The sequence below is a fragment of the Chelon labrosus genome (assembly GCF_963514085.1).
Source record: "Chelon labrosus genome assembly, chromosome: 2".
Lineage (NCBI taxonomy): Eukaryota > Metazoa > Chordata > Actinopteri > Mugiliformes > Mugilidae > Chelon > Chelon labrosus.
The window spans coordinates 25,528,514-25,550,763 of NC_140338.1; the positions used below are offsets into that span (position 1 = coordinate 25,528,514).

The 22,250-nt window shown below is 40.7% G+C and overlaps 3 protein-coding genes across 3 annotated transcripts; 2 read left to right on the forward strand and 1 right to left on the reverse strand.

Moving 5' to 3' along the window:
* The first annotated feature begins 44 nt into the window (after positions 1 to 44).
* Positions 45 to 8,552, forward strand: LOC311507467 (ADP-ribosylation factor-binding protein GGA1-like). Its single transcript, XM_084571806.1, has 17 exons — positions 45 to 88; positions 764 to 848; positions 1,080 to 1,155; positions 1,302 to 1,400; positions 1,576 to 1,699; positions 2,164 to 2,264; positions 2,548 to 2,628; positions 2,939 to 3,076; positions 3,181 to 3,262; positions 3,390 to 3,500; positions 3,580 to 3,723; positions 4,009 to 4,052; positions 4,270 to 4,472; positions 4,576 to 4,835; positions 4,957 to 5,126; positions 5,323 to 5,433; positions 5,651 to 8,552. Exons 1-17 carry the CDS (start codon positions 46 to 48, stop codon positions 5,759 to 5,761), a joined length of 1,983 nt encoding a protein of 660 aa, XP_084427932.1. The 5' UTR covers position 45; the 3' UTR covers positions 5,762 to 8,552.
* A 764-nt stretch (positions 8,553 to 9,316) lies between these two features.
* On the reverse strand, positions 9,317 to 17,511 carry LOC311507478 (putative ATP-dependent RNA helicase DDX17). The gene is made up of 13 exons (XM_084571818.1): positions 17,240 to 17,511; positions 16,377 to 16,536; positions 15,895 to 15,991; positions 15,432 to 15,565; positions 15,049 to 15,114; positions 14,807 to 14,948; positions 14,488 to 14,648; positions 14,195 to 14,367; positions 13,945 to 14,055; positions 13,755 to 13,816; positions 13,530 to 13,589; positions 10,641 to 10,874; positions 9,317 to 10,555 (listed from the first exon to the last, which is right to left on the reverse strand). The coding sequence occupies exons 1-13, from the start codon at positions 17,290 to 17,292 to the stop codon at positions 10,065 to 10,067; spliced, it is 1,944 nt and encodes a 647-aa protein (XP_084427944.1). The 5' UTR covers positions 17,293 to 17,511; the 3' UTR covers positions 9,317 to 10,064.
* Positions 17,512 to 17,705: 194 nt separating this feature from the next.
* ntan1 (N-terminal asparagine amidase) lies at positions 17,706 to 22,144 on the forward strand. Its single transcript, XM_084569940.1, has 10 exons — positions 17,706 to 18,125; positions 18,494 to 18,596; positions 19,262 to 19,327; positions 19,420 to 19,528; positions 19,624 to 19,697; positions 19,783 to 19,836; positions 19,929 to 19,982; positions 20,069 to 20,166; positions 20,535 to 20,648; positions 20,759 to 22,144. The coding sequence occupies exons 1-10, from the start codon at positions 18,045 to 18,047 to the stop codon at positions 20,927 to 20,929; spliced, it is 924 nt and encodes a 307-aa protein (XP_084426066.1). The 5' UTR covers positions 17,706 to 18,044; the 3' UTR covers positions 20,930 to 22,144.
* The last annotated feature ends 106 nt before the right edge of the window (positions 22,145 to 22,250 follow it).

The window sequence follows — 22,250 nt, forward strand, 5'->3', positions numbered from 1 at the left end:
ACACAAATAACGCGATAGTTGCTACTTGTTTAGAATTCCTGAAAGATGGCGGCGCCTCCAGATGAGGCTAGCCTGCAGTCTCGCATCAGTAAGTAATCGCATTTACTAATAGCAGATTATGTTTTGGGCTTAAACCAATAGCCGATACTCTCACGAGGGACATATTGATATGTGCTCATTTTGAATTAGCTGCTGTCGCTAATAGCTTTTTCCTTAGAGAACAGATTTTTCAGAGTCGGAGCGAATGTCAGATCAAAAAGTGCAGTTGACGATGAGGAACAAACTCAAATAGTCATATATTGTATCATGTTTGCCATACGGGGCTTTTGTTTTGAGCTCACGCCGTCTTTACAGTTGACAGTTTTAGCTTAGTGACACTTCACACTCGTGACACTTCCATGTAAAAAACCCTAGCAACGTCCTGCTCAATGCTAACAAAAATCAAGAAGCCAGCTTCCTGGAGGACCAGGTCAAGCCAGTGCAACGAAAGCAAACCCCAAACCAGGAACTGTGCAGTCCTTGTGCAATTGTCTGTCATGTTCATTTAATGCAAAACACAGGAAAGAATCGCATCCAGTTGTATCAGCTCTTCCTTGGCTTTAGGAGCTAGTTTCACTGTCGTTTACTAATCTGTGCAGAACAACCCAAATTAAAGTTTAAATTTAAGACTTTATTTTTCTGATTTTGGAGGGCAAACATTCTCCCACATGTCAATATTTTATAGTAAACCCAGCATTATGGTATATGTTTTTGTTTGACACAGACAAGGCCACCAATCCTCTGAATAAAGAGACTGACTGGGACAATATCAAGGGGTTTTGTGATCAGCTGGACGATGAACCAGAAGGGTGAGCTGATGATGAATCATGATGACGATGCTTGTGTGACAACCATTTCATACTGAAAAGGGAGATCTAATCAGTCTAAAATGAGCTGTTGATCTGAACTTCTGTGTATTTCTACTTTTAAGTGCTGTACTGGTTTAATGTGTTTTGTAATGTTTATTTTGTATTTTTTTACGTTTTCGTGTTAATTTCAACTAGCCTTGCAAAGTCCTTAAGTTTATTTTTTATTATTAGGCCTCAGCTTGCAACCAGACTGCTGGCCCATAAAATTCAGTCTCCTCAAGAATGGGAGGCGATGCAAGCGCTAACGGTAAGAGTTGTCTGCCCACCATTTATCTTGTGTGTTATGTTTGTGTAAAGTTCTGCAGGACACCGCGTTAGAAGGCTTGTCTTGTCATTGCCAGAGAAAGCTTGTCTGCTTCGATGTAAAAATAACAACCTTTGATCTGTTCCCAGGTTCTTCAGACATGCATGAGGAACTGTGGAAAGAGATTTCACAGTGAAGTGGGAAAGTTTCGCTTTCTTAATGAGCTCATCAAGGTGGTCTCACCCAAGGTATAAATTGTTGTTCTGTCTCCTGTCCTGCTAGTTTGACTGCAACATAATATCCATGAGAATGATTTACTTTTCTGGTTTATTAAAAACGGCAGCTACAGTTTAAAACAAGGTGTTTTAAAGAGAGCAGAATTTTCTTTTACAGAAATTAACACCTTTTCTATTCTCGCTGTAGTATTTAGGAGCCCGGGCTCCAGAGACAGTGAAGAAGAAGGTCTTAGAAATTATGTACAGCTGGACGGTGAGGCTGCCGGACGAGACTAAGATAGCAGATGCATATCAGATGCTGAAAAAACAAGGTGAGCTTGACGACCAGCCGTGAAGAGGTTTGAGGTTTCTTGTGTCCTTTAGGGTTACGCACATAGGTTGGTGTTCTATGTATTCCCCGTACAGCGGTTTATGGATGTTTTTAGTTCCCATAATTTACTGATAATGTGTTTTTTGGTTCCCCATACTTTGCTCCTTTCAACAAGTAGGCAGGTAGTATCAGTTCTCTTTTTTATTAGCACAAGCATGAGACCAGTTCTTAGTCATGCTCACTTGAATTGAGTGTGATTTCAGAAATGGACTTCCTGCTGAGTTATCATGAGTTCTGTGCTAAACTCTGATTATAGTTTACTTTACTTCATCTAAGAAGTGTCATGGAATGTCAGAGGTGACCCAGATTGTGTGTGATCTATATACTGTATAAATGTACAAGAAGCCATGCACTTGATTGACAGTGTATTTATGTAAGGTTAATAGACGTCCTTGTTTTTTCCAGGTATTGTCAAGCAGGATCCTGCGCTTCCTGATGACAAGCCCCTCCCACCCCCTCCACCCAGATCCAAAACTGCCATCTTTGAGGATGAGGAGAAATCCAAGGTATGCGTTATAAGTGATCAAGAAGTACCAACAACATCTGATAGACCTTGTGAGGACACTTATTAGTTGTATCGTCAGTATACAGACCATTGATGGTCTACAGATGTATGGTCCTTATTGTGCGTGGATCAGAAATTTGTTATTTACAGTCTGCAAACAGGAAGCCAGGAAAATAGTCTTGTGAAGGGAACCGCCTGGGAAAATTATTAATGTAACATCAGTTTACAAAATTCTCTTCCTCTTTCTTTTCCTCTCCCTCTTCTGTCTTATCCTGTTTTTGTAGATGCTGTCTCGTTTACTGAATAGCACTAACCCTGAGGATTTAAGAGCAGCAAACAAGCTCATAAAGGAAATGGTCCAGGAGGTGAGTTACTGGCCGAATGTGGGTTATAGTATGCATTCACACGTACATGTTTCCATTTACATTTGTATGAAGTAGACAACATGTCCTCAATATTCTCTGTGTAGCTCTGATGCAGAGCGCTACTTCAAAGGTCCAGTAATATTCATGGTTCAAACGGGGGCTTAACGCAGTTAAACTATAATATAGTGATTTCATTGTCATGTCACTTCTGTCATAATAACATTGTTCATGTTATTTGGGAAATGAAGGTCTGCAAAACTTCTGCAGTGTTTCCCAGACACTGGGATTTATTATCAGTCTTTTTTTGTAGGACCAAAAGCGAGTGGAGAAAGTATCAAAGCGGGTGAATGCCATCCAGGAGGTGAAGGAGAGCGTCACCCTGCTGAGCCAGCTGCTGGAGGGCTACAGCAAGGAGAGCTGCTCCCAGAGCAACCAGGAGCTCATTAAGGTTTGTACAACTCAGCACATTGAAACAAGCCGCAGCCTCGTAATCCCGCTGATAAATCTCACTGGAGGGATGGTTTTAGCGTTGTTACATGTTTCTAATTTCAGGATCTTTACCAGCGCTGTGAAAAGATGAGGCCTACACTCTTTCGTTTAGCGAGTGATACAGAGGATAACGATGACGCTTTAGGTAAGTACAAGAAAGTTGATCCTTTATTGAGCTGTCCTTTTTTTCCAAAACAAATTTAAAGGAGTCAGGCTCACTTCAAAATTTTTTAAACCCGCTGTGATGTTGCTAATTAGTTTTCTACTTGCAGCGGATATCTTGCAGGCCAATGACAGCTTGACACAGGTCATCAATCTGTACAGGCAGCTCGTAAAGGGGGAAGACGTGACAAAAGACGACGTGGCCGTGCCCTCGCAACCAGGTAGAGTTACTGGTTTCTTAATTATCACACAATTTCTGTAGAGTTTACATCACAAATGAGTATTTTCTCTTCAAATCAGGCAGCAGCAGTTCAGCACTTGTAGACCTGACAGGACTTAACATGTCAGCCAACGCAGCACCGTTTAACTCGGAGTCCTCCAGCCTACAGACTCTGACTCAGAACATGGGCATAAGCCTTTTGGATGATGAACTCATGTCACTGGGTAAGCAGGGAAAAAAAAACATCTGGTTTGTAAAAGTAAAGAATGCTAAGCTTAACTTTTTAACAAGACAAAAAAAAAGTCAAGTCAGCAGTTCTGCCTTATTTCCACTGGTCAGCATGTAGTCCTTCTGTTACCTGAACATTATCTCTCTTGTCTGGCTTGGCCACATCAAAGTAACCCACATTTGTTGACTCTCTCCAGCCCAACTTCAAAGAAGCATTTTAAATCTGGGATTTAATGTTACAGTGAAACTGATTGTACCCTTTGTTGTTTCTGATCTCATAGGACTGAATGTAACGGAAAACTGTGACTCTCACAACACTTTCCAGGTGCGTAACAAGATAATCCTGTATGTATAAAATTATCCAACACCAGAGGCAGTTTAAAAAAAACAAAAAAAGGTACTGAACAAAATCTTGATGGAGTTGTAATAATCTGCACATAGTGGATTCAATACTGACACGGATTTAGTTTTCTACTTTACACCCTCTTCATTTACTCATATGCTCGACTCTGAATAACCAACTATCCCTGTCGTTCTCTCAGTCGTCAGATATCACAAATATCCCAGAATCATCTGCTCCAACATCCGCAAAGGCTGCACTGTTGCTACCAGCTGTGCCGCAAACACAGCCGGCTGCGCCAGTAGGGGGCTCCACTGCTCCTCCTAAAGCCATGGACGAGCTGGACCTGCTAGGAAAGACATTGTTGCAGCAGTCCTTACCTCCCGAGAGCCAGCAAGTCAAATGGTAAATGAAACAAAAAGGAGAATGTTAGAATCAATAACCAAAATGTTGTCTGATGGTAGGAAGCTTGACCATGTTTTTTTTTTTTTTCTTCTACTCCATGCAGGGATAAGCTCCAGCCTCAATCTAGAGTCAGTTTAAGAGATCTCCAAACCAAGTCAGCCACCAACTCCAGGCCTACTCCTACTCTAACCACCACCTCCACTGCTACAACGTCCAGCCTGGCCGACCAGTCTGAGCAGCCTGACGCAGTTCTCCTCTCCAATCTTCATCTCACAGTTGTTGACAAAGGCTCACTACCTGCTGACCCCTCTGACAACATCTCTCTAACTGACGTTACTGTGCCTCTTGAATCAATCAAACCTAGTAAGCACAAGCACCACAACCAAAAATGGGATGTTGGGTGTAGGAATAGTAAATGTTTCCCTATTTCCTCTATTCCTCTATATTTCTACACATATGTAGTATGTCTGCTCTTATGTTTCAGGCAGCTTGTTACCAGTGACTGTATTCGACAAACACAGTCTGCGGGTTTTGTTCACCTTTGCCCGTGACTGTCCTCCATCCCGACCCGACGTGCTGGTGGTGATCATCTCCATGCTGTCGTCAGCCCCCATTCCTGTCACCAACATCCGCTTCCAGGCAGCCGTGCCCAAAGTAGGTGCAAGGTTTCTGCTATTCATACTAATGACAGTGATGGTCAAATGGTTTAAAATAGCTATTTGAGCTCAGTTCATGATATGCCCTTATCTGATGTAAGAGTTTGGACTTTAACTCAGCTGGAAACTATTTGTATACTTGTGGATCTGTTGCCGCTGTTGCGTTCATGTGTTAATGTGTGTACACTGTCTAGGTGATGAAAGTGAAGCTGCAGCCTCCCTCTAGTACTGAGCTCCCAGCCTTCAATCCCATCCTGCCTCCTGCTGCCATCACACAGATTCTGCTGTTGGCTAACCCTCACATGGTACTCTACGTCTGCACTCGTACATCACACTCTGACAGTCTACCCCATGTCAGGATTGTTGTTTCATACACAGATCAGCCACAACATTAAAACCACCAATCGGTGAAGTCACCAAATCAATGATCTCATTATGATAAAATGTTCTTCAGCTTGTCTTTCTGCTGAGATTTGTCCAGCTGTGGTGATGTGGACTGACAGTCATCTTCTTTTGTTTCAGGAAAAAGTACGTCTGCGATACAAGATAACTTTCAACCTGGGAGACAAGTCCCACGACGAATCTGGAGATGTTGACCAGTTCCCACCTCCAAACACTTGGGGGAGCCTTTAGTGAGAAGGCCCAGTCTCCCTGTTCGTCATCTGATGTGCTGCTTCCGTTACATTTAGGTTGAAGTTATCCCTCAACACTGGCTGGGGCGTGACGTCTTCTTTACTCTTCAGTCGTTTGGAGATACAAACGGACGTGAGAGCAGTTGTGGGAACCAGCTTCTACCTTGTGCCTTCCCTCACAGCCTTCCTGTCCTGATTCTATTGTGTCCATGCTCCTGAGTGTTGCCACTTTCCTTTCTTCTGACAATCGGTCCAGTGCAGTCATATAAAGCCAACCGTCAGAAACATTCAATGCAGTGACTTTTGAGCCTCTCTAAAACTGAATGTGTGAATTTGTCCCACGTCATGTGAATTACATGTTAACAGCTGGTGTCTCACGTTATTTTTTTATTTTACAAAACCCGACTGATGCATTCCTACTCTGGGTTTCAAACATTCAGCTTCACGTTACAGCTGTTAAAGTTTGCATGTCCAGTGTTTACTCGGTTTGCAGCAGAGTTGCAACTGATCATTTTCTTTGAATCCATCCGTACTGTATCTCTGTTAAACTTCAAGTCAGCTAAATGCTTCTACATGTGCTAATAATCCTCACAAAAGCCAAATCTAAGATGATTAGTAGAATTTAATATCCAGTCATAAACTGATAAATGTACTCCTTGTCTTGAGGAAGAGGTGCAACACTCTAGGAAAGCACTTTAAATGAAAACTTCTGCTTTTCTTTGTCAAACACATGGAAGTAATGAAACTAAATGTAACAGTCAGCTTCTACATTAGAGTCTGTTCGGAGCTGATCTGAAAGGATGCAGTATCTATCCAGGGAGCATATATAACGAATTGGTACATAGTTTTTAAGCATCAAATGGGTTTTAATATATTTGTTTAAATTACAGTTTAGTGGTGTTTGTGTCTTCAGCTGAGACGTTTTGACACATCATAGTAGGAAGAGCGTGGGTGTTACTGACAATATCAATAATGGATTTATTCTGTTCAGCTCTTCCATCAATCCTGATATTAAGCCAACAAGAGGAATACCAAGATTCTGAAACTGAACCAGCCATTATTACGTTATTTCTTATTCCTGTTTTTCCTTCTGTCAAAATGTCTATGAAGAAAAGGCATTAAATGTCTGTCTCTGCACTTTTGTTTTCAAAATATTAGGATACTTTGTTTTTTACATTATGTTTCACTCAGGATTTTGATTTTGAGATTTTCTTATCTTACTTGGAGCACTTTTGTTTTCACCTGAAATCATTCCTTTTTACAGTACACGTGTCTTTTGTTATTTTCTGCCTTTCTGCTGTTGATTGACCCAAAGAGGGGCATGTGAAGTCCTGAGCTGACGTCACTGACATCTGGTTTGATTCTACCACATGTGCCTGAGATGACGCCGTTGATTATTTTTTTTTTTTTCTTGCTTTGTACATATATGTATACAAATGACTGGTCTGATCTTTGTTTATAGTCATGTGTTCATGAAAAGACTTCAGATGATGTTACAGAATCATTCTAATATCCACAGTTGTCAGGCTGGTTGAAGCACTTGCCTGTGATCCAGTCTTAGACACTAAAGACTAAAATAAAATTGCAGAGGCAGATGGGCTCCGTCTGACAAATAAAATATGAAATACATGTGTAATTCCAGAAAAGATTTCGCTGTCCTGAGGGATCAGTCTAAGAATGGCCTAATGAGTAACACCCATTCAGCTGTACGTCTACTTTAAAGCATGTGTTAAATTTCATATATCCGCCAATATCAAATCATCATAAGACTAGTGCCATTTATAATATCACAAAGCTGGTCAGCTGTTGTAGTCAACTTACAGGCACAGTCACAAGGCTAGCCTCTAACAAGAAGAAAGCAATAATCAAAAAAATAAATTGTTGATCCAGCAGTTTGTAACTGTAGATGTAACCTGCCACCATTGTTTACTGTGAATATGCATTTAGAGAGATGTAACAGATGCGGCCATATCAGTTTAATAGAGAGGGAAGCTAATTTGCCTTACTGACAACATCATATATCCACAGTATCCTGTCAGTAGCTCTTTCTTTGAAGTAGTTTTGCTCAGATCTGCTTCTTCTGGAAGGCGTGTAGGAATGATATCGACTACAGCTCTTCATTCCTAACAAGAGGACTCAGCCTTAAGTATTAACTAAACATTAGTCAGCCATGTCACCAGTGATGGTTGTCACGGCCGGGTAGAATGGAATTACCTGAAATCCTCATGTCATGTTTTGGTTGAGTAGTCCCAGGTGTGTGTTACAAGTTCACCAGTTACCAAACATGTTGCTGATCAAAATCCAGATTCTCAGACTTAATTAAATAGCTGCAGCTCAGACATCACAACGCTAAGCTGCATGCAATGCCTCCCTCTTAACCCTTTAACCGCAGTACGTGGATCAGACTGAACCTCCAGCATTAACTACTTTAGACCCAATGTGTGTCAATCCACTATATTAGGTCTAGATTTGTGTTAACAATTGGAACAATGTACGGATGTATTACTAATGTAGGGAACGTTTTGCCCACGGGTGCTCCTGTAAATAAAAGCTTCATATATATTTACCATTAAAAACACAGGTGTACATACAGCTGGGTACAAATTGAGAATGTACTGCAAATGTGTATTTAAAGCAAATAAAGTCACTTGTACAATGAGTGTCTGTGGAGAGTCTCAGTCACCCAGGTCAGGGTATATTAAAAAACAAAAAAAAAACAAAGCTAAACTGCAACAACTGTACCTGTTTTCTTGAAGATGTTTAATCCAAGTGGCTTCTTCAGTTCTAAATGACTAACGGGGAGTTGGTGTTTTTGTTAGGAACATCTGTGAACAACCTGAGACTTGCATCACTAGAGTCTGATGACAACCAGATACACCCATCAGCCACAACATTAAAACCACTGACAAGAGAAGTAAATAACATTGATCATCTTGTGACAATTCAATGTTCTGCTGAGAAACTTTTGAACCTGGTATTCACGTGGGTGTTACTTAGACATGTACCACCCACCTAAACCAGACACATAGCAATGACACTCCTTGATGGCAGCAGCCATCCCCAGCAGGATACAGCCTGACACAGACACACACACAAAAATGGTTTGTGTGTGGTTCAAAAAATATGAAGAACAGCACAAAGGTTTGACCTGGCCTCCAAATTCACTAGATCACAAACTGATCAAGTATCTGTGGGATGATCCACAGAGGCCCCTCCCCTCAACCCACAGGACCCAAAGGCCCCCACTGACACCACTGGTTTTCTGGCACTAAATTGATCTTTAGAGTACGACTACGAAAATGAGGAACAAAACTAATTTCTCCAATTGCCGGTGAATACTCTGCATGTTAACTATTAATGCAAGTTTCAGGTGCAGGTACAAATCTAAACTCTCCACCAGTCAGTTAGAACTGAAGAAGCTACTGGGATGAAACGTCTTCAAGAAAACTAAAACAAGTCCAGCTGCCTTAGTTCCAGCTTTGTTTTTTGGTTTTGTAGAGGGAATACACCTGATGTATAAAAGTAAAAAATAAGTCATCAACACAAAATGCAGCTTTGATTGTTTTATTTGAGAAAACACTGTAAAAAGATGAGCGTGAAACAGGAAACAAGCCACATACTGCAATTTAATCAATGTTCTGCTTATTAAAACAATATTTCAGTTTGGACTTGCTACAGAAGAAGAAAAGTAAAGGCATGCGTGACAGCGTATCTAAATCTAATACAATAGCCCCCGTACACTGAAATATCTAATCAAATGGTTGAACGGTATCAAAACTACTGGAGAGATGATTGACAAACTTGTATGCACTGCTTCAGTGTGTAGTCGAACAAACCTGAAGTCAATGCAATAAATAAAATCATTTGAACTTCATGAGTCTGGAATGTGACTGTATCTATTTATCATTCTTCTTGCAGATCAACGCTGTCAACCACAGACCACTGAGGCCTCTGTATATTAGTTTTCTAATAAAATTGTAGTTCCACTGATGACTGACAGCGTAAATTAAAAAGGGACAACAAACTAGTTGAACCAAATGTTTTAACATTTGATTGGAATGAAAATACAAGAGTTTACCTCTTTAATAGTATGTGGTTGAGACAATCTAAGATGAAAACACAAAGGGTGACAGCTCAAGATTTCTTTCTCTGTATGACAATTTAAATTCAACATGTTAGGTGTATTAAAAAGTACAAAACAAATAGAAAATAAGCCCTTACCTCCTTAGATATATGCTTTTCCAAATCCCTGACAAGAGTAAAAACAAAATTACACTGTGAACACACCAAGTAACACTCATACTCTACTTCCGAGGAGGTGGGGGACCTGGAGGAGGAGGGGGAGGAGAAGCAAAAGGATATGGAGGTTGGCCCATGAAGCCCATTAGTGGGGGCTGTGGTGGAACAAACTGTTGGGCCATTAAAGGTTGCGGCCCTCCTGATGGTGGAGGAGGAGCCTGGCTAAACTGAGCCTGCGGCTGTCCAGGCTGATCCTGACCTCCACCTCCACTGGACTGGCCTCCACTGCGGGAGCTGTAGCCCCCGCTGTTGCTGTAGCTCTGGTACTGGTCTGACCCCGAGGAGTTGAAGCTGTTTCTGTGATCCCTGCTTCTGTCCCTGTAGGAGGACGAGGAGCGGTCCCCATCACGGCTGTTGCGGCTGTCACGGCTGAAGCTGCTGCGGTTGTCTTTGCTACCGCCACCGCCTCCACTGGAGCGCATGCGTCGATCACACTCCTCCTGATACATTAGGTTGGGGTTGTTGGAGTTGCTGCCGCGGTAACGCATTCTGCCACCTGAATAAATATAAGCAAAATCACAATTTGACACGATTTTTCAAATCTATTTCCCATCTATTCTATTATTAACTGTCCTTCTTACCGCCTCCTCCTCCACGGCCTGAGTCCACCAGCTGAAGCAGTTTAGGATTGATGGCTTGCCGGGCCTCCTCCAAAACCCGGACAAGGTCTCGGGCCTGGCGCAGGTTTCCTGGGGTGAAGAAGGTGTAGGCAGTGCCCTTGTTGGTACTGCGGGCAGTACGTCCAATACGATGGACATAATCCTCAGAGGAGCTGGGATAGTCATAGTTGATGACGAACTTGATGTCCTCCACATCTTTTGGATAAAGAGCAATTGATTATAGAGTAAAGGGGGGCAGGAAAGGAAAGGAAAATGAGAACCTCAAAGGGAAAAAGGCTTCTGGAGAAAAAATGATTTGACTTAATTGTACAGTATAGAAAGTATTTATGATATTATTGTGAATTATTGGGACAATCTAAACAACGTTACTTACCTGCATTACCAGACACTGTGCAAAAATCCACCCATCCATGAACTCTTTTCAGTTAAACATGTGATTACTTGTTTAAACCACATTCGCTTTTAAATGAAAGTGACTTCAGAGTATTGTGCTCACTTCATATGTAGTGAGTATGACACCGAGTTTTGAGGAACCATGTTTAACCTTTGTAATCTTCACACTAATGTGATTCCCAGTCAAAATGTGTGAGGACAAGGAGTCTGTTTCTCATTACAGAAGACGTGGGGCTCTGATAGCACTGCTGCTCAACAAGTCTCCCTTCTCCCCTTCATCATGACAAAGGGAAGTCATTCGATCAGTCATAACCTTCTACACACTGATCTTCTTATTTAAATCGAGCAAGAAGGCAGTACCTGTGTATTGTGGAGGAGTTAAAGCAAAGGGGTGGTGAGGTACTTACCCCTTTCATGTTGTTTTTACAAAGGTAGTCAGTCCCCCCTGATCAGTCCTGGTTCACAGGGAGGGTGCTGAGGGAGAGGGAGACAGGATTCATCCCTCGCCTTCTGCTCCCACCAACAACGTCAGACGGGAGCAGAACCGTTAAACCTCAAGAGACACACGTACACAACGGCTGGTTCTGTTGCTCTCTCGCCGCATTGCAGGACCCTCCTCAGACCCTGGCCAGGACTGGATCCAGACGAGCCCGTCTAAGTCTCTCTCCCCTGTCTGTCTGCTTTTTTTTTTGGGACGAACCGACGGGCAGACATACAGGAACCTCAGGCTGCTCCCAAGGAAGGCTCGTCGGATTAACAAACTCTGACAACACTGGGCAGGGGGGATCTTATTTTGCCGAAAAGAATAAAAGGGGCTTTAATCCCTCTAGAACTAACAAAGCTTCTACTTAAACGTGACTGAGGGGGCAGTGACAGCAGCGCAGACTGTTACAGCTGCCGTGTGCTGCCAAACCCTGAGAGGAGAAGAGGGGAAAAGAGAACAAGGATATAGTCATGGGAATTTTGGCAAGTTAAGACACTTCACTTCTCCCCCCTTCTCAGATGATCCTTTCAACAATAAGATGTCAAACGAGTCATGTTAGCCTTCTTGATGTCTCAGTGGACATGACACAACGTCTATATATATATGTATCTGCAAAACAAAATGCCATTTTGCAGAATGATATGAATGCTATATGATTTACAATCTAATGTGTGGAGAAAAATATAATATGAGCACCATCATCAGTAAATTTGTACTGACAACACAAAGGAGACATAAGAAAGGTGCACAGGAGCTTCTGCCCCACACACCCCTCCTTTCAGGCAGCGTGCCAAAGAGCCCCGCTTGAAGGAAGCTTTTTAACTGCAGTAACAAGAAACAGACTATAAACCCAGTGGACCAGAAGGCGTGTAGCCTCCATAGTGGACATCACAGTCCATTAGACTGTCAGGCTATAATAAATTGAAGGGTGCTTCAGTACCGTATGTTGAGTTATATCATTGTGCATCACTTATTATACCTTCTGCCTTTTTTTCACACTTCTGGGCCAGTTGCACCAGCTGGACGTGGCCCTGGTAGTAAGAGTAGGCTGGGTGTAAAATGTGGGTAAAGCCATATGTAGCGTTAATACCCATTACAGCATCTAGGTTTTATCTGAGATTAAATCTTAACCACAGTCAGCTGTGAAGTGAAAAGTCTTGAGCAGGTTTCATGGTGAAAAGGAAAACACTGATTCAATGGCACGACTTGATATAAAGACATCATGACGAGCGGGCATTCAGGTGTAAAAGTAAATGAGAGACTGCACCCATCCACTAGATACGCAGCATATGGAGCAAGTGTTCAGGCTGTGTACGATGCAGCCTCAGCAGTCATCTATTTCTTTAAGTGTAAGTAACCATAGTAACATGACAGATGTCGCTGTGCTAGAATGTTTCAGCGTGGACGCGCATCTTCCTTTCTCAACATAGCTGCACCTATTTGTAGATGTAGATGGTGTCAGTATAAATATTTACCACAAGGTGGGACGCAGCCCGACATTGGGCTTACACTCAACTTTTTTACGTCCAGCCGGCACAACCAGTCCCAGACTAGCATTGGTATATTTTATTAGAGTCGTATACTGTGAAAAGTCCTAGCAAGATATTAAAACAGTTTCAACATCACCAGAAGATAATTCTGCAAGAAATGTATACTTTTTTTGTTATGATGCTGTTTGATTTATTTTTATCGCTAATTAAAAAAAAGAGTTGTTCCTTAAACTTGCTTGTTATAGCTGGTCTAGGGAACACAACATTTAACTGTTGGTCAAAATGATTTACAAAGCAAGCAAAGTTTAATTTAAACCCACGTGCTGGCTCTTTGTTTGTGTTATTTCATTCTTCTATTCAACAGATTATTATTATTACTATTTTTTACAGGAGTAAGTCAAGACATAGCAGAGAAAAGATGAGAAACAATTACTTGAAAAATTATACATTGACAGCATTAACAATATAAGTGATGAGACATACCCAGACCACGAGAGGCAACATCAGTTGCTATCAGTATGGGGGCTTTGCCACTCCGAAATTCTGTGGAATTACATGAAAATATAAGACGAGTAGGATATAAATGATTGTCCTCCTGCTTAATGTTTAAACTACTAGCTATAGTTGGGAGACAAATAGCATTAAGGCAAGAGATGTATCCACAATAAACAATATTTAATCATTGTACGGTATGTCATGCATTCTTACCTGTGAGTACCCAGTCCCTTTCTGGTTGGCTCTTGTCTCCATGGATACACATGGCTGGCCATCTAGACAATAAAACCATTTAAGCAACAAGGCAAAATCAAATGGACATCTTCAATTAAATATTCACAGAACGCATCCTAGAAATATATATATATACACATACAGACAAGTCATAAAAGTTTTTCCTTACCCGTCGCGCCTCATCCTCCTTGTAAGATCATCACAACGTTTCTTTGTCTCCACAAAGATGATGGTTTTGTTCTCCTTTTCAGCCATTATCTCCTCCATCAGCTGAATAAGTCTGTCAACAGCGAGAGATACTTGTAACACATTGACAGTACTCATACTCTGTAATAATACTACTGCAGTTAATGAAATGACTGTGACATGAAATCATTTTATTGATGGAGGTCAGTTATTTTCTCACAGGCTGTCCTTACTTGTTGTCCTTTTCAGTCTCCATGCAGACATCGACTATCTGCAGGATGTTGTGGTTGGCACTGAGCTCCAGAGCACCGATATTAATTTGGACGTAATCCCTCAGGAAGTCCTCTGCAAGCTGGCGAACCTCCTTTGGCCAGGTCGCACTCCACATCAGAGTCTGTCTGTCAGGCTAAGAGACGGAGAGAAAGGAAAACAATGTTACTGTTTTAACTGGAAAATGCTTCTACATTCATAAAACAATAGTATAATATTTATAGTAGTAGTTGTAGTAACTGAGCCTTCATCCTACCCTGATTTGTTCAACTATCTTACGAATCTGTGGCTCAAAGCCCATGTCCAGCATGCGGTCAGCTTCATCCAGGACTAGATAGGTGCAGCGACGCAGGTTGGTCTTCCCCGCCTCCAAGAAGTCAATGAGGCGACCAGGTGTGGCGATGCAGATCTCAACACCTTCAGAAATAAAAAAATAAAATAAGGGACACACAAACAAGTAAATTAAGTAAAATACCAGGATGTAGCTATGGAAACTATGGGATACAGCGAACAGAATTTTTCATACAGAAGTTTTGATTAAGCCACTGCATGTGTCCATCTACAATCATACCCACCCCTCTCAAGGTCTCGAATCTGTGGTCCTTTTGGTGCTCCACCATAGACACAGGTGCTTTTGATACGGGAAGACTTGCCGTACTCATATGCAACCTGTTGAACTTGCTGGGCCAGCTCTCTGGTCGGAGCGAGCACCAGACACTTTAAAGAGGGGAGGATGAGAAATAAGGAAGGTTATACAGACAGTATGTCCACACCAAGATTTCATGATTTACATAAAACCCTATTTAACATCACTTACAATTGGCCCATCTCCCCTCTCCAGATAGGGTTGGTGGTTGATGTGCACGATAGCAGGAAGAAGATACTGAAGATAACAAAAAGACACAAAGGCATTTAGATCATTCATGGGAAAACCATGCAATGTTTCAAAGAATGACCTATCTAATTTTGAGTTTTACATATTTGAAATTAGATGAATTTGTCCTTCTGTAGTTGTCCTGTGATTCATGAAGCTTTTGTTCTTGACTATGTTGCATTTCATTTACAGTATATGTGATTCTATTCATATTTTCTACTACATTTTCAGTAACACCCTGCTGTGTGAAACGATAGTTGTCAGTTTTTTTAAATAAAGTTTTCAAAAATGTATCATGTTCATGCAAGACGGAGACGAATCCTTACAGCCAGTGTCTTTCCAGAGCCAGTCTGTGCAATCCCCACCATGTCTCTGCCACTCAGGGCCAAAGGAAATCCCTGAGACTGGATGGCCGTGGGCTCCTTGAAGTTCTGTTGCATCAGCACATCCATCACATACTCTGCCAAAAAGAAGAGCGAGAACATTAATGCCACAGTTTTACTGCTGGGCTGATTCTTTAGTTTGCATCTGTCACTAAGTAAAACAAAAGGAAACCACTATAAATTATTTGGTTCCTGTAAATGTCCTTCTAGTCTGTGTAAAACACATTTTACAGACATGGCAACTGGCCGTTGAAACTAGTTTTATTGCTATTTTTGTTTTAAATGTATCTCATACAAAGCTTCAAATCAAACCAATGAAATTCTAAAGTCATTAGATACTTGACTGATGTATCCTAAAGTTTAATTGCGGCAACATTATCGGATGAATAATATTAAATTGACTGACGAGGAAAATGTGCCTGATGAAAAGCGGTGACAGCCTTTGGGCAGCCCGAGCCTCTGATGGTGATCTCCTTCTTTCTGCGAAACTCATCCACGTCGTACTGGACACCAAAAGAGAGAAAGTGAATACGTGGAGATGGTGTTGATACATTTTTTAGAGGATCGTACCGATAACTTGAAGGAGAGGCCTCATTTACAATGTGAATAAACTGAAGATATGGACAGATATTTGCTTGAAAATATTAAAAAAGCAAAATGGTAGCAATAGTAAATTTATCAGGAATAAACAGAGTCATTATGACGAGGAGAACATGAATCAACTAAAACAGGAACATCTGAAATTTATAACCTACATGAATAAATCTAATTATGCAAACGATATCATCCTTTATTAAGATTATGTTGTTCTGGTAAAGAGTGATTGTTTAAGTGTGTAAAGTCTAAGCAAATGATTGAATCATTTAAATCATCATCCTAAAGATTTACCTGACTCAAGCGTTGGACCTCAGGATGTTCAGTGTAGAAGTTCTTCTCAAATTTAGGCAGCTCGTCCAAGTTCCACCTCTTCTTGCGGAGACGTTCTCCTGGGTTTCCAAACTTCATAGGTGGGGGTCCACCGCGACCACTCATGGTCCCAAACCGGGGCCTGGTCAAGAGATAATAAGGTTTTTGGGTTTGGCTTAGCAGGCTGCAGCCATCTTGTCTAGATTTTGGACTTGGGGTTTTCTTTCGTCATGCCAAGTTAAGTTAATTAAGTCGACAAGGTGCCTCATGTGGAAATTAAAGATGCCGACTGCACTTCATCTGTCCACATATGCACGTTATGTTCAGTTTACACAAGTTAATGTCCTATGTGTAATTAAAGAGACTTATTTTAATTATACTATTGATATTAATTTATTATTTTAGTTATATTTAAGTACACATAAGTGTACGCAAAGAGTAGTGAGCACTCTCTGGGTAGTGGGCTGGATCTGGATTAAACAAAAAATAAATAACAACACAGATTTACTGTGTAACTCGTAGTGACCCTCCAGAGCCACCATCAGGCCGAAGTGGTACTCCATCGACGATTTGCTTTGTTGACATGACCGTTACAGTGGCCCCATGCACTTTAATGGTGAACTTTATGTTGATATCGCATTGATGTAAATGCTCGGTCATAGATTAGATATAATGTTTTGTACAGATACAACAAACTGGAGCAAATCTGAATCCCCTCTAATGAGTGCTTTACTCTTATATCGCCCACGGCCTTAGCTCAAACTTCCTGTTATTTTCATAAATTATATGTAACGTCGTTATTGCGCTAAAAGTGTGTTGTTTCCACACGTGGACTAAGAACTTGCCTGTCTCGTCCACGATCCCTGTCTCTGTCTCCGTAGGACGAACCTCCTCTCATGTTGGCGATAAAGACTCTTCCTCTCTGCTGTACGTTAGCTTGACCGTTTGGCAGCCGTTTGTTCGTCTTAATAATAAACTGCAGAGTAAGTGCACTTTATGCAAGCAAACAAATAAAGAAATCTGTTGCTTTACTATTTAATGTATATTGCATTTAAATATCCCTAAATAGTGTTTCTTAATCAATTGTTGTAAGCTCCTTCCCTCCCTGCCCTCTTTACTGACGTAACTTCAGCTAGTACGTTTACGTAGCGTCGTTTCTTCTGGAGCGTCACTACGCACGCAGCTTCCGTAAGTTACAATAGTGAATGTGGCTCGTGTAAACAACACATCGGCTGTTTGGTTTAAACTACAGAAAACAACAGTGGCGCTGTTTAACACTCTGACACGCTGGAGAGACACATCTGTTAGTTTACAGTGACACAGTTAGCTTTAGTTTTAAAATAATAGCTCCAAATCCTTGTGAAAATGTTATTTTAATTATATATTGATTCATTTAAAATATCTTGAACTGATACAATAACATAAGAACTTTGTGAGACACCAATAGGTGGCGGTAATGTTTCACCTGGTTGAAAAACGAAGAAGAAGAGCTTCTTCTTCTTGTTCCAGGAAGTTCAAGCCGACAGATTGACCCGATGGGCTGGTGTGTGTAGTATGAAATAAGTGGCTGTCAAATTATGAACCTGGTGTTTTTTGGAGTAGTAGTTGTAGGAAACTAGTTGCATTTTAAAGTGGACCTTGCTTAAGGAAATGCCTTTGTTGATTCAAAATAGAGAACCGGACCGCATAAGATCGACAGCGGAACTGTTCGACAAATATCCACATTTACAGGTTTGTTTTCAGAAATCGTGGCTACATTTAGCTTTTAGATGAGCTATACAGACCAGTTAAGAGTGTTTTATATAATTACCAACTTTATGACAGACAGGCATCTAGTCCAATAGCGAAAATGGTTGTTTCCTCTGAGTCATTTAATTACAAGAAGAGAGACAAAGTGTCATATCTTTATGACAGCCAACCCATTAAATTAAATTGCCAGTTAATAATTTGATTCTGAAGTTTAGGGCTAAATCTTTAATAGTAGCCAAGTTAAAAAAAAAAAAATATATTACAATATATTTTTTACTGTATTGATTTTGTTGCTGCAAAGAAACTATTTACAGTTTTGTAAAATAAAACATTTCACTATTATGCCACAGGAACATGCAAGAACATTTCGCTCCAAGCCCCTTGTTGATGTCGATCCAAAGTGCCTCCTGTACGTCCAACAAAGAGAGTATGCTGCAACTACACCAGCAGACAGTAAGTAAAGTTACATGATGGGAACAGATCAGTAGATGGCTATCACATGTGCAGTAAAGCCCTTTTCCACCTTTTCTGGTGTTTATCAGTTTGCCTTTTTGAAAGACTTACTTATACAAAAGACTGGACAAATGTTCTCCACGCATTGAAGCTTTCATCACAACCTTTACAACTCAAATTCATTGTTTTGCTATGACATCTTGCAACATCTTCAGACAATAAACTGCACTTTCAATTTAGTCACAGTCCCTCAGATTCAAGGATAGCCAGTACATTCCTTCACCTGAGATGCCTCAGTAAACTGCATAACCACAACATGGGTTTTCAAAAGGTTTGGTAGCATGTGTGTTGCTTCATGATGGATGTAACCTACCTGCATACTACCATGCCTGGAGCAGATTGTTGAACACACTTGTTTCCGTTTTCTAGTCATATTCAGGAGAACAAGGACTTGGGAGAGTAGTTGTAGCAAGTCGTATAGAGATGTGGGAGGCGCATTTCTTGAGCAGCACATAGGGCTGTTTGTGTTGCTTACTTCATGAGAGGACTTTTTCAGGGAACTTAACAATGGGACTATTTGGAATTAAATTTAGCAATTGTTTTTGTTTGTCTTTTACTCCAAATCAACCTTTTGGGCTGTTATAACAACATGCTTTCCGTCACAGATAGTGTTTCAGTCATTGGATCAGACGATGCCACCACCTGCCATTTGGTCGTGCTGCGACACACCGGTACATTTCTTTTTACTAGATTTATACCATGTGCTTCAGTTCCCTTAGTATGAAGTTGGATGAACTACATTACCTGTTTAATTGTATTATAGGAAGTGGGGCTGCTTGCTTAGCCCACTGTGATGGTTCCAGCACCTGGTCTGAAGTCCCACTCCTCGTGAAAGCTGTTGCATCGCTGAGTAACGTCTGTAAGGATGGCAGGTATGACACACACATCCAAAAATGGCAAAACCGCACCTTGCTCAGTTTGGAGCAGATTTTTTTTTGAAACGATTACTCTCCTTTCCATCATGCAGACTTGAGCTCCATCTTGTCGGCGGATTTAACGATGAGTTGAAAACATCTCATAAACTCAGCCTTAACATACTCGGTATAGTGACAGCAAAGTTGCACTGTGACATTATTCTGACTGCTTTTGAGCTTTGCAAAACTCAAATTACTATTTCACCTTGCAGCAGCCTTCCAGAAACAGAAAGAGGATATTCATTTGGAAACATGTTGCATCACAGGTAACATTGATACCTGTTTTAAATCATATTGTACCGTTGACAAGTCTTCTGCCAGTCAAGCTTTTATCTAATTAAGTTTTCTGTTCTTGTAGAAATGAACGACACTGTTGTTAATGGAACTCATAAACCTGCTGTATATGGAATAGGTAAGTAATAAATATGCTACAGAGAAAGAATGCAATGTTTTCATGGTATTTGACTTCTAATATATCGCATATTTGATTGTTCACAGGAGTAAATGTTAAAACAGGGGATGTGTTTCCAGCCTTATTCCCTCATAAAGGCCCTGCAGAGCAGCTGCGATCAGCACGAACCTTCACTGGAGGACAGGTACTTTGGAATATGGCATGTTCTTTTCTGTGTAAGAATAAAATGCATATACACATGTGTATACAAAATTTCTACTTGTGTTGTACTACCTATTATATTCATAGTCAGCTGACCTGTTTTTGGCTTCACGGATTGATAATTTGTTGGGTTAATTGTCAAAAAAATATTAAAGATAGATCTGTCATAAATAATTTGCCAGAGCAGATTCAGATCTCTGGATGATTTATCGGTTATAAAACTTCAACACCATTCACATGTACTGTGTGTCCCTTTTAAAATTATTTTTATATCCACATTACAGACTTTGCTCATAGTCAGGAGACAGATTCAAAATTCTGTGCAAATAAAATAACTGTTTTCATTTGCAGATGGTTGAGATATATGACTCAAGCCGGGGACTTGTTAAAATTGACCCATGCAGGTGGTCTCCACATCTGGACATTGCCTTCTGGTTGTCACAAGATGATGATACAATTTTAAAGGTAAAGTAACCTGAAACAAATTGGATTAAAAATCTGTGAGTTTTAACTAGGACACAGATACTTTGTGTAACTAAGGACTGTAATGACAGACATTTTCCTGTCTTGCCCAGTACCTGTCCACCTCTCCGAAGGCTGAGCCGCCACACTTTGTCCAGCACATAAAGTCCACCATCCAGTTCCTTTTAGATCACCCCAACTCTGACAGCCTGTTCCCTGGGGCTCAACCACAGCTCTTCCACAGGACTGAGAGGGGAGACTGGGAGACGGCTGTCCAGTCATAGAGGCCCACTCCTATCTTTCACTGAACTTACATGGTATCTGACTAAATTTGCCTCTGGGCTCAATGGAAGCACTGTGACCCTTTAACCCACTGTCTGTTTTTTGTTCATTTTGTCTTAATGTGGAGTTAACCCTCGATTGGAATGCATCTGCTGAATACCTTTCCTGACTCGTCTGGCTGGTCCAGTAGAGAGCGCAGAGGACGTGACTCTGTTTATGCCTCTCAACAGTTAATTTCCACTCTTGTGAGATGGTAGGAAGGCTGCACCTTACACCAACTGCTGTGTTTGCAGTAAGTTGATGTTTATGTCCCACTCTGTGTAATGGTTTTGATTTTGAATGGAAGTCATTAACATTTTGTCTTACTATATCGTTCAGTTAAAACATTCTGTATGTTATTTTTAGCCCATGAACTACCATGGCTTAACCTTTGCCAAAGAATAAATTAAAGTTAATTTTCACGTTTCCCTGCACATCAGACTTGAACGGATGATGTTGTGAATAGAGCAAATCATTGTGTGACTGGCAGAATGAATTTTAACACTTCCCATACATTAGCATTTGATAGTGTAACTGGGGAAAGGACAGACAAAGTCAGTGATTGCTTAGATTACAGGTTTTAAGCTCTGATTGGACATTACACGGAGCCTTGGGGAAAAATTGCTTTTAGACAGGAAGAAAATGATAAACTGAGAACATATGCATCTATAAGCATGATCTGTAGTTTATGGGCTAAAATATGTACATAAAAACATTTCACTCTTGAGTAAATAAGTAAATAATAAGTGTGAAACTTGCTGCAACAGCAGTGAAAAATATATTTATTTTGACACATTGTTTAAAACAGAAAACAAATGACTAGACTGCATTGCAATGACAAAGTTTATTTTTCTCTACAAATGCACCTTCCACATGAGAGTGGGATATGATGTTTTATCACATACTCGACACACTGCTGTACACTTTGCTGTGAATGTGTATGTCTTAGAACTTGCATGTGTACATGTGTATCATAATCTTCTGCAAGGGATGACATGGATTTTTGTTGAATGCAACAAAATGTTATTTTACTAGTTTTGTCTACTTTGAAAGTGTTAAAAATTGAACATATGGCCTTTTCATTAGTTGTGTACGGTGCTTAAATCATTCAGTGAAACTTGTTGCAACTTGTGAACATACTGTGCTCGTTGCTGAATAAATGTAAATGATCAAATCTACTATGGGTGGATTTAAAATTTTTTGAAATGCTGCAATTTGGTCATTAATTACCAGGGCCAACATACAAGACAGGGTTAGCCTATGGCAGATTTCTTATCAAATTGT

Excerpts from the sequence above, each read along its gene's own strand:
- ntan1 (XM_084569940.1), top strand. The coding sequence starts at position 18,045 with ATGCCTTTGTTGATTCAAAATAGAGAACCGGACCGCATAAGATCGACA. Across the intron at positions 19,529-19,623 it reads AACGTCTGTAAGGATGGCAG|ACTTGAGCTCCATCTTGTCG; the intron begins GTATGACACACA and ends TCCATCATGCAG. Across the intron at positions 19,983-20,068 it reads ACCTGCTGTATATGGAATAG|GAGTAAATGTTAAAACAGGG; the intron begins GTAAGTAATAAA and ends GATTGTTCACAG.
- LOC311507478 (XM_084571818.1), bottom strand. The coding sequence starts at position 17,292 with ATGAGAGGAGGTTCGTCCTACGGAGACAGAGACAGGGATCGTGGACGA. Across the intron at positions 15,115-15,431 it reads GCTCTGGAAAGACACTGGCT|TATCTTCTTCCTGCTATCGT; the intron begins GTAAGGATTCGT and ends TGTTATCTTCAG. Across the intron at positions 13,817-13,944 it reads AGGAGGATGAGGCGCGACGG|ATGGCCAGCCATGTGTATCC; the intron begins GTAAGGAAAAAC and ends TTTATTGTCTAG.
- LOC311507467 (XM_084571806.1), top strand. The coding sequence starts at position 46 with ATGGCGGCGCCTCCAGATGAGGCTAGCCTGCAGTCTCGCATCA. Across the intron at positions 1,156-1,301 it reads AGGCGATGCAAGCGCTAACG|GTTCTTCAGACATGCATGAG; the intron begins GTAAGAGTTGTC and ends ATCTGTTCCCAG. Across the intron at positions 3,263-3,389 it reads GGATAACGATGACGCTTTAG|CGGATATCTTGCAGGCCAAT; the intron begins GTAAGTACAAGA and ends TTCTACTTGCAG.